The 19,287-nt window shown below is 42.9% G+C and overlaps 1 protein-coding gene across 2 annotated transcripts in view; it reads right to left on the minus strand.

Moving 5' to 3' along the window:
- ABCC2 (ATP binding cassette subfamily C member 2) overlaps window positions 1–19,287 on the minus strand; it is a 70,792-nt gene that overhangs the window by 37,314 nt on the left and 14,191 nt on the right. For both annotated transcript variants that reach the window (XM_061194449.1, XM_061194460.1), the window contains exons 8-17: window positions 17,454–17,617; window positions 16,304–16,481; window positions 12,989–13,243; window positions 11,863–11,928; window positions 9,714–9,851; window positions 9,032–9,178; window positions 7,788–7,872; window positions 7,010–7,076; window positions 5,406–5,532; window positions 3,726–3,902 (exon numbers count right to left, since the gene is read on the minus strand). In XM_061194449.1, coding sequence (XP_061050432.1) covers window positions 3,726–3,902; window positions 5,406–5,532; window positions 7,010–7,076; window positions 7,788–7,872; window positions 9,032–9,178; window positions 9,714–9,851; window positions 11,863–11,928; window positions 12,989–13,243; window positions 16,304–16,481; window positions 17,454–17,617 — 1,404 coding nt within the window. The remainder of the gene's footprint in view (window positions 1–3,725; window positions 3,903–5,405; window positions 5,533–7,009; window positions 7,077–7,787; window positions 7,873–9,031; window positions 9,179–9,713; window positions 9,852–11,862; window positions 11,929–12,988; window positions 13,244–16,303; window positions 16,482–17,453; window positions 17,618–19,287) is intronic.

Here is a 19,287-nt window from a genome sequence, read left to right on the forward strand (position 1 = left end):
TGAAGGAGAAAAACCATATGATCATCTCAATAGATGCAGAAAAAGCTTTCGACAAAATTCAACACCCATTTATGATAAAAACCCTCCAGAAAGTAGGCATAAAGGGAACTTATCTCAACATAATAAAGGCCATATATAACAAACCTACAGCCAACATCGTTCTCAATGGTGAAAAGCTGAAATCATTTCCTCTAAGATCAGGAACAAGACAAGGTTGTCCACTCTCACCACTATTATTCAACATAGTTTTGGAAGTTTTAGCCACAGCAATCAGAGAAGAAAAAGAAATAAAAGGAATCCAACTTGGAAAAGAAGTAAAGCTGTCACTGTTTGCAGATGACATGACACTATACATAGAGAATCCTAAAGATGCTACCAGAAAACTACTAGAGCTAATCAATGAATTTGGTAAAGTAGCAGGATACAAAATTAATGCACAGAAATCTCTTGCATTCCTATACACTAATGATGAAAAATTTGAAAGTGAAATTAAGAAAACACTCCCATTTACCATTGCAACAAAAAGAATAAAATATCTAGGAATAAACCTACCTAAGGTGACAAAAGACCTGTATGCAGAAAATTATAAGACACTGATGAAAGAAATTAAAGATGATACAAATAGATGGAGAGATATACCATGTTCTTGGATTGGAAGAATCAACACTGTGAAAATGACTCTACTACCCAAAGCAATCTACAGATTCAATGCAATCCCTATCAAACTACCACTGGCATTTTTCACAGAACTAGAACAAAAAATTTCACAATTTGTATAGGAACACAAAAGACCCCGAATAGCCAAAGCAATCTTGAGAATGAAAAATGGAGCTGGAGGAATCAGGCTCCCTGACTTCAGACTATACTACAAAGCTACAGTAATCAAGACAGTATGGTACTGGCACAAAAACAGAAACATAGATCAATGGAACAGGATAGAAAGCCCAGAGATAAACCCATGCACATATGGTCACCTTATCTTTGATAAAGGAGGCAAGCATATACAGTGGAGAAAAGACAGCCTCTTCAATAAGTGGTGCTGGGAAAACTGGACAGCTACATGTAAAAGAATGAAATTAGAACACTCCCTAACACCATACACAAAAATAAACTCAAAATGGATTAAAGACCTAAATGTAAGGCCAGACACTATCAAACTCTTAGAGGAAAACATAGGCAGAACACTCTATGACATAAATCACAGCAAGATCCTTTTTGACCCACCTCCTAGAGAAATGGAAATAAAAACAAAAATAAACAAATGGGACCTAATGAAACTTAAAAGCTTTTGCACAGCAAAGGAAACCATAAACAAGACCAAAAGACAACCCTCAGAATGGGAGAAAATATTTGCAAATGAAGCAACTGACAAAGGATTAATCTCCAAGATTTACAAGCAGCTCATGCAGCTCAATAACAAAAAAACAAACAACCCAATCCAACAATGGGCAGAAGACCTAAATAGACATTTCTCCAAAGAAGATATACAGATTGCCAACAAACACATGAAAGAATGCTCAACATCATTAATCATTAGAGAAATGCAAATCAAAACTACAATGAGATATCATCTCACACCGGTCAGAATGGCCAGCATCAAAAAATCTAGAAACAATAAATGCTGGAGAGGGTGTGGAGTAAAGGGAACACTCTTGCACTGTTGGTGGGAATGTAAATTGATACAGCCACTATGGAGAACAGTATGGAGGTTCCTTAAAAAACTAAAAATAGAACTACCATACGACCCAGCAATCCCACTACTGGGCATATACCCTGAGAAAACCATAATTCAAAAAGAGTCATGTACCAAAATGTTCATTGAAGCTCTATTTACAATAGCCAGGACATGGAAGCAACCTAAGTGTCCATCATCAGATGAATGGATAAAGAAGATGTGGCACATATATACAATGGAATATTACTCAGCCATAAAAAGAAATGAAATTGAGTTATTTGTAGTGAGGTGGATGGAGTTAGAGTCTGTCATACAGAGTGAAGTAAGTCAGAAAGAGAAAAACAAATACAGTATGCTAACACATATATATGGAATCTAAAACAAATGGTTCTGAAGAATGTAGGGGCAGGATAGGAATAAAGACGCAGACATAGAGAATGAACTTGAGGACACAGGGAGGGGGAAGGTAAGCTGGGACGAAGTTAGAGAGTGGTATGGATGTATATACACTACCAAATGTAAAATAGATAGCTAGCGGGAAGCAGCCACATCAGCTCAGTGCTTTGTGACCACCTAGAGGGCTGGGATAGGGAAGGTGGGAGGGAGATGCACAAGGGAGGAGATATGGGGATATATGTATAGCTGATTCACTTTGTTAAAAAGCAGAAAGTAATACACCATTGTAAAGCAATTATACTGCAATAAAGATGTTAAAAAAAAAGTCTCTATTGCAATGCAGGGGACACCAGTTCGATCCCTGGTTGGGGAACTAAGATCCCACATGCTGCGGGGCAACTAAACCCATGTGCCACAACTAAAGAGCCCATGTGCCGCAATTACAGAGCTCATATGCTCTGGATCCCACGTGCCACAACTAGAGAGAAGCCCGCACACGCACCACAACGAAGCGAAGAGCCCATGCGCCACAACAAAAGACCACACATGCCACAACTAACACCCAACACAGCCAATAAATAAATAAATATTTTTAAATAATAATAATAAAAAACCATTCCCTGAAAGCCATTGAGGAGTTTGGGTCTTTTGAGCATGAGCTGCCCATTCTCCTTGCTGGGCCCTGCGATAAACACTGTACTTTCCTTCACCACAACCCAACGTCAGTAGATTGGCTGTGCTGTGTGGTGGGCAGCCAGACCCAAGTTCAGTTCAGGAACACAAGTTCCTTTATACAAATAAATATCTTTGATTCAAATAAATAACTTTAGGCCCAATAATTAAAAGCATGGCCAACTTACCATTTTATATCATATAATCTACTTATTTTGTTGTTGTTGTTGCTTCCTCCCCATGAGAATGTAGAGCTATATCAGGGTAGATTTTCTCTGTTTGTGGTTGTAACTCCAGCACTTAAAATAGTGTGTGGCACATAGTAGGTACTCAATAAAAATATGCTGAATTAATGAACAAAATCATTCTAGAGCTATATCTTCACTAGTCTTCTAACATCTCAAGATCTTTCCCCAAAAAACTGCTATATTCATGTTTAGTAATGGGGAAAGAGTATAAAAACATCCCAAATATGTAGTCATCAGGGATTGCTAAACAAATTATGCTATATTCATATAATTCAAAACAGTCATTAAAAATTAATTTTTAAGAAAGGCATTTGACAACATGAGAAAATAATATACTCTAAATTTCTATGTGTTCAAAGCAGATTATTAGAACCATACTCTGGCCCTCACTGGTATACAGAAGTAGAGTCAGGACATCTAGGCTCTGGTCTGCCTCTGGCCCTCCACCTTTGAGGTCAAATTTGGGTCAGCTGCTTCTTAGTTAACCTCGCAGATCCTAGCCTCGTCATCTCTCCTTTATATTACACAGTTCCTATATTTGCTTCTATGTACAAAATTTTAAATTTCTGAGTTATTTGCACAAAATATTGTGCAAACTCATGTTTTCTGGTGTTTGTTCCAGGCTTGACCATCAAAATTGATCAACTATTTTACTGTCATGTACTTCTTCACCACCCTTACTCTTTTCCTTCACTATTTCTTCACCCTTCAAGGCCCCTTGGTGTCCCAAGTACCTTCTCTCCAATCTCAGCCAGGTCTCCCCCAGGCAGCACTTCCAAGTCGGGGAGGAGGGCACAGGCCTCCAGAACTTGCTGGTATTTCTTTTCATCCAACTCCGACCCAAAAAGGATGTTGTCCTTTATGGTACCATTCTGGATCCAGGACTGCTGCGGGACATAGGCTACAGTGCCCTAGGATGGGAAGGGTCAGACCATATGACAGTTTTGTACCTCTGGAAATGCAGTGTTGAAGGAGGGGGTGGCAGGAGTTGGGAGGAACAAATGGAATGTAGATTTTTAAAAAATGTATGTCAGGCTGACTGAGCAATTCATATTTATAAAGGTGCATGTATTTATTGCACCATCCAGGGAGAAAGATTCAATATCCTATGCATCATTTAAAGTCTCCTTTTTTGGACTATCACTCTCTAGCCATGATCCAAAAAATGGAGGATGACTGCACGTGCTGCTTCTAGAGCAGGGTTTTAGTCAGACCCCAGAGAGTTTACTAGGACCAACAGAGGGCCAACACTGATGGGGGAATGGTACAGACAACATCTTAGGAAGCAAGAACTAAGAGATTGAAATTTGGGTGCCAGCCTGATGCACGAAACAGATCGCGTCAAATGAGAGATGGAGCCTGATAAATGCCTGTGTTTGAGGACAAACCCAGTTATGAGTTAGCAAGAAAAAGCTTCCTGAAAGGAGTTAGGAGGCAGAGTTAAGTCTGTAGAGTTTGCTCTGCTATACTGCATGTTTATTTGATGCAAATTATCTCATTAGTAATCAGTAAATCAGGGAATAATGTCAGTATAATGTGGAAGAAGTGTTGGTTCTTAAAATTTTTCCAAGCATGTCAGTGTAAAGCAATTAGGGGCAAGCTTTCTTATAATTAAGAAGAAAGGCTTAGCAATATATGAAGATCTTAAGAAAAGCTACAAATCTATAGACGTGCCTCTTTTTGGTGCAAGTAGTGGCTGGTTAAATGATTCCAAATACCTATAATTTCCCCTAAATTTAGCTCTCTGGGGAAGCTGAGAGTACTGATGGAGATGCCATGAAAACATTTCCTCTCTAAAAAAATTATAATTGACGACATCTATACTCTATGTCATGTTTTTGTACTGGAAGCAAGTGCCCTCAAACACCCAGCTCTCAAAGGAAGAGGTGAGAGGCCCAGAACTAATTGTGAAGCTGGGTGTAATTGTCAGTGGAGATTTTACAGTGCTACTGTTTTTACTGTTATTGCTGTTGTTGTTTTTGTTGCTACCCTGTTTACAAAGTTACATATGTTTTTAATGATCTGTTCCAACTCTTTCCCCCAGGTCCTATTATTTTTACTGTACAGTTTCGCAGAACGTGAGGCTTTCTGAAACACAGATATAGTAGAATTACCTATACTTTGATAGAAGACATCTCTATTCAACAGTTTTCAAACTTTAGTATGCATATGAGAATCACCTGGGGAGCTCATTAAAAATGCAGGTTTTTAGAATCTACCCCAGAATATGATTATATATGTGGGGTGGGGCAAAGAATCTACCATTTACAAGTCTCCCAGATGTCTCCATGACCTCACCTACAGCAACATGACAGGAGTAGTTATCAGATTCTAGTTCATTCTCCCAATGAGAAGGCAGCACCAAGAGACCATATTTGAGTGTCAGAAGTCTTCTCCGTGGCATTCCTTCTCACCTTGACCGTGATGTGCCCGTGGACATTTTCCATTTCTCCCAGCATGGCTGACATCAAGGAGGATTTCCCAGAGCCCACAGTGCCCACCACAGCCACCAGTTGGCCTGGCATAATGTCTAGGTTCACGCTGAAAGAGAGAAGTGCACTTGAAGGAGACGGGTGTGTGGAGGAGTGTTATTCAGGAGAAGTTCAAGCCACTTCTCAGACACTCCATAGGAAGTCTGATTATTAGGAGATTTTCCCTCAAGATTGGAAAATTGGTCTTGCATATACAATACTACAAAGTATTTCTCTAATGATTTTTTTTTCTGCTCTAAGAGTTTAGAGAGTAAGCCCTCATATATAAGTTGTTTGTGCCAAATGTGAGTTTCCACTGGAAAAATTATTTTAGAACCAACGTGGTACCACTGAACAAGACCCTATTGGTTCAAGTCCCAACTCTGCCACTGCCGAGCTGCGTGATCTTGGAGGGTCACTTCTCCTGGACTCTCATTTCTAAGCTAATGGGGTTGGACCAGATTAATGTATCCCCAAGTTGGCCATTCAATGAGAATAACCATTCAATAAAACACTTGCTGAAAGCACAGATTCCCTGCTCCCCTCCCCCTGGATATCTGGCTGAGTCTGGCTCGGGAGGGGCCCACACTGGGCCAGGCTCCTGGAAACTCTCTGTTCTGGCCCTATTATTTGAGTCCCTAGAACATTAGGAACATGGGGAACTTGTTCACAGGCTTTCTGAACCTGCCCATTGAGCTGGACTCCTTCCAGACTTATACTACTAGCAAAGTGGGAGCTAGGGCCACTCTGCTCTCTGCAAAGTGAGGCTTTCAGGTTGGGAGGGTTCAGAGGTGGGGCTTCTGGCCTGACACATGCTGGGGCAAGCTCCAGAGTCCATGTTAAAGGATCTAGAAATAGGAGAGAAATGTGGAAAGTTCTGGGTGTAGCAGGGAGATGATCAGGTATACTCAGTTGTGAAGAAAAAATCTGGCCTGCTTGGGCTCCTGGTGTACTCTGTGGTGCTGTGCTCAGTGGCTGAGTTGGGTGTACCACTACATGCAGTGCTTAGGGAACACATTACATGCAGCAATGTGGCAAGAAAGGGTTGGCTTAAGGCAGGGGAATGTGAGAATGGGTTATGTAGATGAAAAATTCCAGATCTGAAGTTGATTATAGAGGCGGCTCCCAACAACCACTCTGGGCAAAGAAGGCAGATTTTTCTTGATTACTATTCTTAAGTGAATAAATGAACTTAAGTTGAGTTCAGGTTCTTGTGTGTATCCACTACCATACCCAGAGACCTAGGCTACCTGCCAACCCTGCACTACCTCCATCCACAGTCTGGAGAATAAATGTCTTCACAGGCTCTCAGCTGGATGTGCACTGTCCCACAGTAGGAAAGCAGGGTAGCAGATGTAGTTATAGGGACAGGGGCTCAGGATCTTTGCTGTCAGTTCATCCCTCCAGGGGTTTACCCTGCACTAGTCTCTAACTGAACACATGCACATAGCTCGTTTCCCCATGTATTATATTACATGGAATTTTTCAATAACAAGACTGGCAAGGAGAATCCTAAAAAACAGCAAGAGGAAAAGGAGGCAACTCACTCTTGGATTGTGACTTCCAAATCGTGGTCCCAGGTAAAGGACGCCTCAGAAAACTGCACAGCTTTGTCTGTTGAGAAAAAGTCCCCTCTTTAAGTCAGATGTAGGTCCCCACATGTCTGTCTGCCCTTTCTTAGCCTTCAGGTGTCCCTCACTGCTTCCTCCAGCAGAGCCCAAGATTGCCTCTGTCAGGTGCTGACTCCTGAGCTGACAAGAGGCAAATGAAAGCTCCTGGGATGAGACTGAGAGTTGCCTGCATACGATGTCCTTTTTTTACTTAAGAGTCCCAAGCCTGTTGGTAGCCCAGATTCTTGATCTACAGACAGTCTGGGTACCTTCCCAGGCCCTCTGTTGCCTAGTCTCTTGTATAAATTCCACTTCCGAATATAAACTCAGCCAGTCCCTGCCCTGGATTCCAGACCCACTGCTCCTTCTGGCTATGGATGCCCCCCAATCCTTAAACCTTTAGAACTTGTGTGTTCTTTCACTCCAGCCTATCTTCCCAATTCCACATGCTTGGCTCCATCCTGACTTCTGTTTTCTAGATCCTTTGCAGGATTCCCTGCTTATCCTCAGAATAGCTGCCCCAGCTTAGCTTGGCAATCTGGCTAAGCAATGTGTTCTAAATGAAAGCATAATTTAAGCAATAACAGTACGCATACTGTGCAAATATAGGTGCAAGGTAAGTCCCCTAGCTTTCCCTTTCCATCAGTTTCTTGCTGCAAAGTACTGGTGCCAGCACTGTGAATATATATGGGATGCAACTTCCAAATGCACTTACCAAAACTGCAGTCATGTCGAATGGCAGATGTGTCCAAGTCATCCCCTCCCAAATATTTCTCTAGCCGTTCTATGGAAACACTGGCCTAGAGAAGGACATAAAGGATTAAAAAAACCTCAATAACAAGCACAAGTAGAGGAGTTTGACTTCGTCATCAGCTTTCGATGTGGAAAGAGATAGTCAACCTGCCAGGCTTCTTGCCCATGATTTGCTATTTGCCACACCTGGAACCTCTGGCCCCCTACCCCCGGCCCCCCTCCCCAGCGTGATTCAGCCACACCTCAGCCCTGGGGGCCAGCCCACTCTGAACAGAGGGAAATTAAGATGCTCTATTTCTGCCCCTCAGAAAACTCACTGTGGTGTGGGGGGAGGTCAATTCTACTGCTCTCTTTGGACCTAGTTCCGGAAACTGTCTTCTGCCTTCTTCTAAGACAAAACTGTCTGGTTCTGGTAACTGGGCCTCTGGCATGTTCTTCTGTAACTGAGTCCATGACCCGTACAGTGCCTCACTGCCCACATGCCATGGTCCTCGGGCCCCTTTGTTATGCAGGGAGCTGTCACCTCTGCTGATCCTGCTTTTGCTCTCTATGCGATAAACTATCTGAATCTAAAAAGAGCATGTTGTTTCTTTATCAGCCAAATCTATCAGCCTTCCTTAACGCCCTCCAGTACCGGGAGAGGTCTATTTCCTAAAGCCCAGTCCTTCCTATGGCCTGAGCTGTCTGAAGCCAGCCACCTCCAGGATGAATGCAGGTCGCCACACTTTGTCATCCTGGCTGCCTCACCAGTCTGCCACCTGCCCTGTGAACGTCCTCCTGAGGTCTGGTACCTGGTCTATCTCAGCGACCGTGCTCAGTTTTCAGGACCCAAACACTCCCTATGGCCCGTTTTCTGACAGCGTGAGGCTCCCAGATTGCATTTGGTTTTACCACCATGTATGTGGCTTCATCCAAAGAGAAGCCTTTTCTCTCCTTTTGTGCCATATTTCCCTAATGCTATATAAATACCTCACAAGGAGATGGATGAGACTGGGATGATTATCCTCAGTTTATAGTCAGAAAAACTGGGGCTCAATGAGCTTGTGATTTTACTAAATCAAACTGTTGGTCTCCAGAGACCAGAAAAATCTCTCTAATTGAAGGTTCACCAGCAGAAGCTAGAAATGAGATATGACAGACCAGTCATTCTGGACTCTAAGGCTTTTAACCAGAGCTAATCAGCTAGCAGTGAGAGTTCCTACCTACCTGGAGCATGGCAGAGACTATCATGGGAAGCATGCTCATGGGAAAGCGCAGGATATTGAAGAGGGTGATGGAGGTGAAGGCCTTTTCTGCATCCAGAATATTATTGCTATCCACCAGGACGTAAACGGAAAATGTGATCACAGACACCTGGACAAGCAAAGCCATCAGTGATTTATTCCTAAAAGGGATCAAGCAGCCTTGTGCTAAGTCTCAGGAACACAGTACTGTATCAGAGTTGAAGGAGTCTTAGGGATTATCTCAACCCTCCCATGTTACAGATGAGAAATCTGAGCCCAGAAGAGGAGGAAATATCTTGCCTGAGGTCATAAAGTAAACTAATGGCATTGCTGGGACCAGAGCTCGAGCCTCCTGGCTCCTGTTATCAGTGTTCCTTCCGCTACAGACCCACGTGGCCTCCCCAAGAAGACAAGAAGCCTTCCCATGCAGACCATGCCTGGATACCACATTCATGCTGAACCCCCTGGAAACTTGATCTGGGCGGCAAGACCACCAAATTGTGCACAAGGGTGAAACTATATGTGGGGACGTGAGGTAGGAATAGCAGCATGAGGACTTGATGAGTCCCTGGATTTCAGGGTCAGGCCTACAGGTGCGGGCAGTCTATCTAAACAGACCTTCTTCTCCAGGAAGCTGACCCAGCCCACTGACTCCTGTCACTCACCAGCACCGGAGTTAAGTATAAGAGAAAAATCATCACAGACTGCAACTGCCCAAATGTCAGCAGGTTCCTGAGCTCTTTCTTACGAAGGTCGTGGACTTGGTTTTGGAATGAAGGTTCCCAGGCAAAATATTTCAGGATCTAATAGGATAGAAAAGAGCACAGCTTACACTGTTGCCCCAAAAGGACATCAGGTGCGTACCATCCACCCATGTTTTAGGATATGCTCCCCAAAATTGGGGAAGTAGAAATTCAGATTATAAAGTGTGATTACAGAAAGGTAACTTGTATTTGTTGACAACTGACTAGGTATACAATGTTTTATATACATTATCTTACTTAGTCCTAAGTGTGACCAACTGTCCCACTTTGCCTGGGATTAAAGGTTGCCCAGGACATGGGGCTTTCAGTGCTAAACCCAGAAAGATCTAGGCAAACCAGGAAGAGGTAGCCACCTACTCTAACAGAATTCTGCATCCATTTTAACAATAAGGAAACAGGTTGAGAGAGACTAAGTAACTTGCCCAAAGTCACTACCCTAGCGAGTGGTAGAGCTGAGACCCGAAACCAGGTCTATGTTTTCATTTTGCCACATTGGCAAGAAGGCATATAGAGCTCTGTGTGGAGAAACATCAGGATGTTCAAAGGGGCCTCTTTCTCATTTTCAAGAGGTTTAGGGTAATATTCAAGTCCATGAATTCAAAACAACGTATATATTAAAAAAGAATTTATTGGTCACCTTTGAAGGATGAAAATGCATTATTTTGAAAACTAGTAAATAGAGGAAAGAAGCTTGTATTTATCCTGCCTATCCTGTACAAACTTTATTTTAGGGTAACCAACTAGGTGATTAAAGATCATTCTTCACTACAGAATTCCAACTAAGCAATGACAAAGGAATAATGGAATTAAAACATCACCCTTTTGCAACTACTAATGAAATAATAGAACAAGGCAATGATCATCAGTGGCTGCTAAAACTTTTATGACAGTGGTTTTCAACCTTGGCTGCATATTAGAATCACTTAGGGAGCTTTAAAAAATATATATATATATACACACACACACACACACACACGTATATATATATATATATATATATGCCTGAGCCTCACCCCCAGAGAGTCCAATTGAGGTGGTTTGAAGTAGGGCCCAAGCCTCAGTGGGTTTACAAACTTCCCAGGGGATTGAAATGTGTTGCCGGGGCCACAAATCACTGCTCTGGGTGAAAGAACGGCAGGAAACACAATAAGGGATGAGTCAGGCTGACAACGCCTGGAGCCCATAAACACTCATCATCGCTAAGTTAGGAAGCAAGCACTCTCTGAAAGCATCCTTGCCCCTCAACCCCACCCCAAACAAACAAACAAACACAAAAAACAAACAAGCCGAAATCTACTCTAGCCTCTAGATCCAACCACCAATTTACAAGAAACATTGGAACAAGACAACTTGTTTTCTCTAAAATGACCAAAAAAGGGGACAGGGGAGGGGCTACTGTAGATTAAAAGCACTATCAACTAAATGCCATGTGTGGACAGTTTTTGGATCCTTATTCAAACTAACCAATGGTAAAATAAAATAAAATTAAAAAGACATGTATGAGGTAATTGGGGAAATTTAATGGTATCAAAGGACTGTTCATTTTTTTTCCCCAGGTATGCTATTGGTATTGTGGTTATGTTAAAAAAATGAAGTCCTTATTTTAGAAATGCATAGCCAGTATTTACAAATGAAATGACAAAATATCTGAGATTTGATTTTAAATAATCTAGCAGGGCATGAAGTGGGGAGTGGGGATATAGATGAAACAAGTTAGGTCACGCTGATAATTGCTGGAGCTGGGTGATAAATCCATGGGGCGTCATTAAACCATTCTCTTTACTTTTGTGCACATTTGACAATCTCCACAGTAAAATACAAAAACAAAACAAGCCATTTAACATAATTAAATAGAAATCATGATCAAAAGAGGTCCTGAGAGGAGTACCAGGGGAAGAAACCGGAGACTTCTGGGTTAATGAATCAGAAGTCATGGGACACATCACAGTCCCAGAAGCAGGAGTCCACAACCTCTAGCATGTTTGTTAAGCCCAAGAACCCACTGTTACCGTCATTGTGCCCAGAGGGTCACCTGCACTCAGCTTCTCACCTTGATCCCACTGAGAACCTCATTCATGATCTTTAAACGGTTGTCTTTATACTTCATATTTTTAACCTGCCAGGAAAAAGTGAAACAAACACAGAACACACTTCCATGTGAGAGGGTCCAGATTTGCTGCAGATACTAAATCTCAGTGGTGCTTGTGGCTGTCACTTGGTGAGAACTTGAGGCACCCAGTGATGGGCTGTGTCTCTCCCTCTCTCCTCCTTGCCTCCCCGCTCCTGCCACACCCACCTTCTTTCTGAACCTGAACAGCCTTGGCCTGACTGTGCCCTCCTCCTAGGTCGTTTTTTCCATGGCTTCCTCCTTCACATTCAGGTTGGTGCTGTCCAGAGCTCAGCTCAATGTCTCCTCCTCACAGAGGTCTTTCCTGATCCCATAATCTAAAACTGCCACCCACCCACTCACTAGCATATCACCCTGTTTAATTCTCTGCATAGTACTTATCATAACTGACATTTTCCTTCTTTGCTTTTACTTGTTTATGGCCTGAATCTCCACCCCAAGTAGAACGTAAGTTCCACGAGAGCAAGAGCCTTGTCTAATTTGCTGCTGTGTTCCCCCCAAAATAGGATGTACAAAAAATATTTTTAAAATATTTGCAACTAAATGAATGCAAGACAAATGAAGGACTAAATGACATACACCACTGAGTTCACCCATCCAAAATATGATTTCTGGCAGAGCTAACGACTGTCCACATGGAGCCCTGCTACCTGGTGGTAGCAGGGTTGATTGCCAGGATTTAGGCCTAAAGTTTGGGTCGCTCATGTGACTGCTCTGTGTGGCTGGTTTGCATTGCTATGATGGAGAAACAGGGCCAATAATCACTGTTCTAAGAACAGCGCAGTGGAGCAGGGTGTAAGAGCTATATGCAGGGTCCCCGGGCGGCTCTTCTCTTTCCAATGAGGAACGTGAATCAAGACAGAGTATATAAACCCTAAGAGTGGCCAGAAGATGAAAAAGGGAAGATAAAGCCAAGTTCATCTGGGACAGTGGCAAGTCTTCTACCAGCTTTGCGTTGCTCAAACTCCAATCACAAGTCAGAATAGAGGAAGTAAAAAACTTTAGACTTTGAAGAACATAAACATGTCCCCAGTGACTGTTTCTTTACCTGAATAGCCCTATTCTTGGTGGCGATTACCCCATTAATTGGGATTAGGAGCACCATCACCCCAACACCTGCTAAGACTGAGGGTCCCAACTCTGCCCACAGGAAGTAGATGGACAAGGAAATCTGTAGAACATTTGACCACAGCAGGTGGATGAAGCTGGTCACGTCCATGAGCTTCTGGGCGTCCACAGACATCAGGTTCACTGTTTCTCCAATGGTGTACTGCTTCCTGGCCTGGTTGGATAGAGTCAGCGCCTAAAAACAAAGATTGGAATTGGGACACCTGGACAAGGCCAAGGATACTGGGGAGTGAGAGGGGAAATTCAGGAAGGAAGTGAAAGACAGTAGAAGGATGGGCTCCAAATGGACACAACTTTTCCAAGGGGCTGTGATCTTCTTGCCACTAAACCTTACACATAGCGTTCTCTCATTCTTGACCACTCTTTCCTGCTGTTCCTACCTTCCCCAACATCTGTTCCTCCACACACACTGTTTTTGCTCAGAAAACTCCTATTTATCTCTTAGTGTCAACTTAGATGGAACTTCTTCTCAGAATTCCCTGACTCCCAAGTTTAGGTTAGATATTTCTCCTGTGTATTCCCCTAACAACCCGTGCTTACCTCTGCCATTACATTCATCACACTGCACTGTGTAACTTTGTTTTTCTATTTCTCCACCAGTAGTAAACTCTGTAAGGACAAGGGCTACATCTGTCCAATTCACTACCGCTTTCACATACACACAGTGGGGAAATCAAATACTGAAGGATGGAAAGAACGGAGGGATGAAAGGAAGAAGCATGTATTCATTCTTGCCTTGCAGACTTTAATGTGGCAATGTTATTTGGAGCCATGCTGTGAGGAGGTTGCAACCATTCCCAAGGAGGACAGAGATCTTAGAATGGTGAGGAAAGCTGCGGGGTTCACACACTGGAAGCAAAATGACTCGTTTATTGTCAGGAATTTGAGGGCAACATCTAGATGCCTGAATCTTGCAGCATGAGCCTCTTGTTCTCATGTTAGAGAGATCAGAAGGCCGAGACCCACAGTCTGTCACTTACAGCAGTGCCTTGTACAAATGCTCCCAGACAAGGGACTGGGGGGTGGGGGTGGGTGGTGGGTGCATGAAACCAGCTTGTACTACGCTCACCAAGCCACCCTCTGGTGTGGGCTACATCTTTCCAGAGGAATGAAAGCCTTCTTCTAATTCCCACAAGGCAGTGTATGGGCTATGACTGGCCCTAGAGATCACCTTCATCCTCCTCCTAGAAGCTCTACTGTCATCTTAATCCATCAATAAAGTCTTTAGAATATATCAGGATTCTTGGTTGTACAGTAAAAAGAAGGAAATTTCCTAAAATGTTAGGCTACCAAGGCTCTAGAGACATCAGTTCACTGCTATGCCTCCCCTTTGGTATTGAAAAACAAAAACAAAATGTAACATCTAATTACCCTTCAAGGTAATCACTATACTTTTCTTTTTTCAATAAATCTCTGTAAAGTGGAAAAGTCATTAATTTAGTCCCAAGAGCCCTTGTTTGGAGGCAGGTTCTGTCTATGTGATTCTAGGCATTGAAATGATCTAAGCCCTGCTTCTCTGTAAAATAGGGATAATGCAGTTACTTCCCAGGGCTAAGAATTGATAATGGATGTAAAAAATGTTTCATAACATTTCATAAATGAAGCATAATCTAAACATAAAATTAGTCAATTTTAAATTCTATTTTAGGGACTTCCCTGGTGGTCCAGTGGTTAAGACTTCGCCTTCCAATGCCCGGGGTGCGGGTTTGATCCCTGGTCAGGGAGCTAAGATCCCACATGCCTTGGGGCCAAAAAAAAAAAACCATAAAACAGAAGCAATATTGTAACAAATTCAATAAAGACTTTAAAAATGGTCCACATCAAACAAAATCTTAAAAACAAAATTCTATTTTAGTAGCAATATTTATTTGAATGAAGGTCTCATTAAGGGCTCTATTTTACACATTCCTTATGGATTGTAACAGTTGCAAAACCTGGAATATATCAATATTAAGAATCAAAGTAGTGGAAATGAATCATCACAATTGTAAAAGTGTACGTTCATAGAAATGTCTGAGACAGCCTGGTTAGTGACCTCATATCCTGCAAACCAGCAGAAATACAGTATCTCCAGAAGGAATAAGGGGATTAAAATTTTAATTTTGGAGAAGACAAATTCCAGTGTGAGGGTATCTGGGAGTTCAAAGAACTTGACCAGACTTCTGATCTAAAGACATTTGGATCACCTCTCTGGGTCTCTCGATGAGTCAACATCTACTCAGGAAAGACAAAAGACACACTGGAGTTTTAAGAGAGGAAAGCAAAGGATAAAATCAGGAACTGTAACAGAGAAATCACTATGATGGAACACTCCAGTGGTGGATGAAAAAGAGGAAGAAAAGGCAACCGACTGACGTTCTGACCTATAAAAAGTATCATCTCCTAATGTATGAATTTTCTCCTTAGGCTTGTAGTCACTATTTTCATTTCTTTTTATTTATTTTTTAAATTGAGATATACTTGACTCTACTTTCATTTCTTAAGGGAAAAAAATGAGAATTCACCTTGGTGTCTAGGACAGAGGGAAATAAAGTTGCTCTGAGAAAGTTAAACATTAAAAGCAACGTGTCAGAGGGAAGATGGACAAAATCATCTTAAGGAAATGGAATAGCTCCCAAGTCTGCAGAACTTAGTAACCAGTGTGAAGGTATTTACAAATCCACAAAAGGAATCAGGCAGAGGAAGGGTTGGTCGTTACTCAAGACTGAGAAAAAGAAGTCGCTAGGCAAAAGTCAGTCCGGGGAGATGGAGTCGTGGTTCACAGAGCATTCTAGTCTATGGCAAAATTATGATTTGAGATGGACACACCAGGTCTTATGAGCCAAGTTTCATGTAGTATTTGGTTTAAATGTTGGTGATTTTAAGAGTCTGCCCTTGGCCAGCTTCTTTTCTGACTTTACATTCTGTCCCAAGGTGTTGTCACCTTGTGGAGAGAGGAAGGAAGAGAGGGATGGTATGCAAGCCTTCAAAGCTGAAAGGCAGATCCCGGGCAGAGAACAGCTTGCCGGCTTTTCCCTGGAGTGCACCTCACCCCACACACACAGACGCTCTATGCCTGTATATACACTTTTCATTTTAATCTCCAAAGAAATACCTAAAGAAGGCTGTATGTTTAGCCAAAATCCAGTGTTGAGGTCAGTTGAGTCATTTCCATCAAATTTTCCTCAATCTTGGAAGAAATGCTCACGTTTACAAAGGGGATTTTCTTTGGTGATGCCTGGCATATTCCACTTACCTTCTTATATACAGAAGCCATGATGGTCGTCCGTACTTTCATGCCCAGCATAAAGCACAGTTTAAAGTAATACTGAAGGCAGACAGACTGGATGAGGGCCACGGTGAAGAAGAGGATTGAATAGAGATACCCAGTCCACAGATATATATCACGGTCATTTGCAAAGGAGATCAGCAATCTGCCAGAGCAAAACCAAGTAAGTGGTGCCCATCAAGCCTCCGAGGGCTCTTCACCCTCCTTGTGCACAGCCAGCTATGCTATCCTACCCTGTAGGTAACAAAAGTGACCAGAATTATTCAATGCTCTTGGAAGACTGAGCTCCACAGCCACGCCAGCACTCTTGCCTTTTTTGGAGTTGAGCAGCAAGGGCTAAGGGTTGACAACCCATGATCGTGAGATGGGATAATGTGTGCTCCACAAAGCTGCCACTGCAATGCTTTCTTTGAGGGTTGACGACCCGTGACCGTGAGATGGGATAATGTGTGCTCCACAAAGCTGCCACTGCAATGCTTTCTTTGAGGGTTGACGACCCGTGACCGTGAGATGGGATAATGTGTGCTCCACAAAGCTGCCACTGCAATGCTTTCTTTGACGCTCTCTTTCCCTACCCCCTGGTAAAAGAGGCTGTTATGTAGCAAGTTGATTTATTCCTGGAAAGGAATTAGGACATGTATCCAGTGTGAGCTAGAAGGGTTTCCCCTGGAGGATAGTTCATTCCATAGATCCTGGCAGACTGAAGTCCTGTCATGATTAACCCGAACCTCCCACTGAATGCCTGACTGTGGAGCAATGAGATTACAAAGACTATGTACAAGCCTCTCCTGGGGTATGAGGCCCACCTCTTGGACATGACTCAGCTCACAGCAGTTCTGTTTAAGAAGAAAGCACCCCTAAGATACATCTGGCTTTCTATGAGGAGAAGGACGTGGAAAAGAGGGAGGCTAAAGGATCTAAATGATTTTTCAGATCATTTTAGATCTTGAAAAATGCCTTGTGCTTTTCGTGAACACAATGCTGTAAGGCTGAAGAAAATTATGAGCATTAAAAAAAATGGAAACTTAGTAATAGGCTCCTGCCTGCATATACAAGGGGCAAAAAGCAGAGTGGCAGAGGAGGCCCTGAAAGGACAACCCAGGGCCTGGGGACTCACTTCAGCAGCTGAGGATTCAGAAACATGAGGACGTCATACACCAGCTTCAGCAGGAACGATTTCAGGAGGATGACGTAGAAAGTTTTGAAGAGGGCTTTCACCAACCAGGATTTGGGAAAGTCTTTTGTGGTCTCAGTCTTCTTTTTATTCTTTTTAGTTTCTTCCTGGGTACAAAACCAAACAACATCAGTGCTTGCAGAGCTGCGTGGCATAAGACTTTGTCTTTACTGAACAGTTCCCAAGTGTTATTAGCCCCTGAGCCCTGCTGCCTTCTTTGTACAGGTTTCGGTCTTCTCTCCACTGCCTGGTCCCATTCACCCTTTTAGCTGCTATCACTGTTCCCCTCTCCCCCTCCTAACTGATACTTCAGATCTATTTTGGATTAGGAAAACAGGCAACAAACCTGGTGAGAATACCATGTAAAAACAAAGAACAGCCTCTGACTGGGGGACTGTGGGGCATCGTGGGAGGGAAGGGCATGGGCATGATTATATATATATATATATATATATATATATATATATATATATATATATATATATATATATATATTTCAGATGCTTAAAAGCCTTTTCATTCCCTTCTTGCTCATGGTTACTGTGGGATGTTATGGGTTGAATAGACTCCCCCCAAAAGTTATGTTGAAGTCCTAACCCCCAGTGCCTTAGAACGTGCCCTTGTTTGGAAATAGGGCCTTTGCAGATGTAATCAAGTTAAGATGAGGTCATTAGAGTGTGTCATGGAATGGGTCCTACTCCAATATGACTGGTGTCCTTGTAAGAAGAGACACAGACATGGGGGAAGAGGCCACATGATGACAGAGGCAGAGAGTGGAGTGAAAACATCCACAAGCCAAGGAACACCAAGGACTGCTGGTAAAACCCAGAAGGTGGAAGAGGCAAGGAAGGTTTCTTCCCTACAGGTTTTAGAGGGAGCATGGCCCTGCCGATGCTTTGATTTCAGACTTCTGGCCTCCTGAGCTGTGAGACAATATATTTCTGTTGTTTTAAGCCACGCGGTTCATTGTGCTTTGTTTCAGCAACCCCGGGAATCTACTACATGGGATATCACCACCCACTCACCCGCCTCTTCCTTTTCCTGTCTCAGGAGTCCCACCAGGCCCCCAATTCCAGCTTCTCAGCCTCAGTGACATCCTCTTGTAATTTCTCTCACTGAGGTCCCATCTGATCGGTCTCTTGCCTGAACAACTGCCTCAACCTGCTTCCCAGCTTCCACTTTTGCCTCCCAACCATCCGTTCTCCTGGCAGCTGCTTCAGTGGGCTTTCAAAAATGTAAATCTGATTGCATTACTCCTCTGCTCAAAACTTTCCACCGGCTTTCCATCAGACTTAAAATAAAATCCAGACTCCTCACCATGGCCCATGAGGGTGTACACCACTTAATCCCTGACCCTGTCCCCGAGCTCACCTCACCCCTCACTCAGTCTCTCTCTCCATGCTCCCACATCCTCTCTCTCTTCTCCAAACAAGTCAACCATGTTCCCCTCTCAGCTTCCCCCTCCTGCCCCCTCTGAGTGGAATACGCTTCCTTCTGATGGGCTCTTTTCATCGCTTGGATCTTGGCCCAAATGTCATCTCCTCTGAGAAGCCTCTCCTGTTAACTCTGTCTAAGGAAACATTTCACCCCAGATACATTAACATGTTTTCTTAATAGCACTTACTACTCTGAAAGAGTAATGTATGTATTGGTTTATTATTTATTTTCCAGCTCGCTAAAGGTGAGGATTCTTTCAGGCTGATCCTTATACCTGTGCCCAGAATGGTCTCTGACACACAGTGGTACTCAATAAATATTTTCAAGTGAATAAAAAAAT

Source organism: Eubalaena glacialis, chromosome 1 (genome assembly GCF_028564815.1).
Source record: "Eubalaena glacialis isolate mEubGla1 chromosome 1, mEubGla1.1.hap2.+ XY, whole genome shotgun sequence".
Lineage (NCBI taxonomy): Eukaryota > Metazoa > Chordata > Mammalia > Artiodactyla > Balaenidae > Eubalaena > Eubalaena glacialis.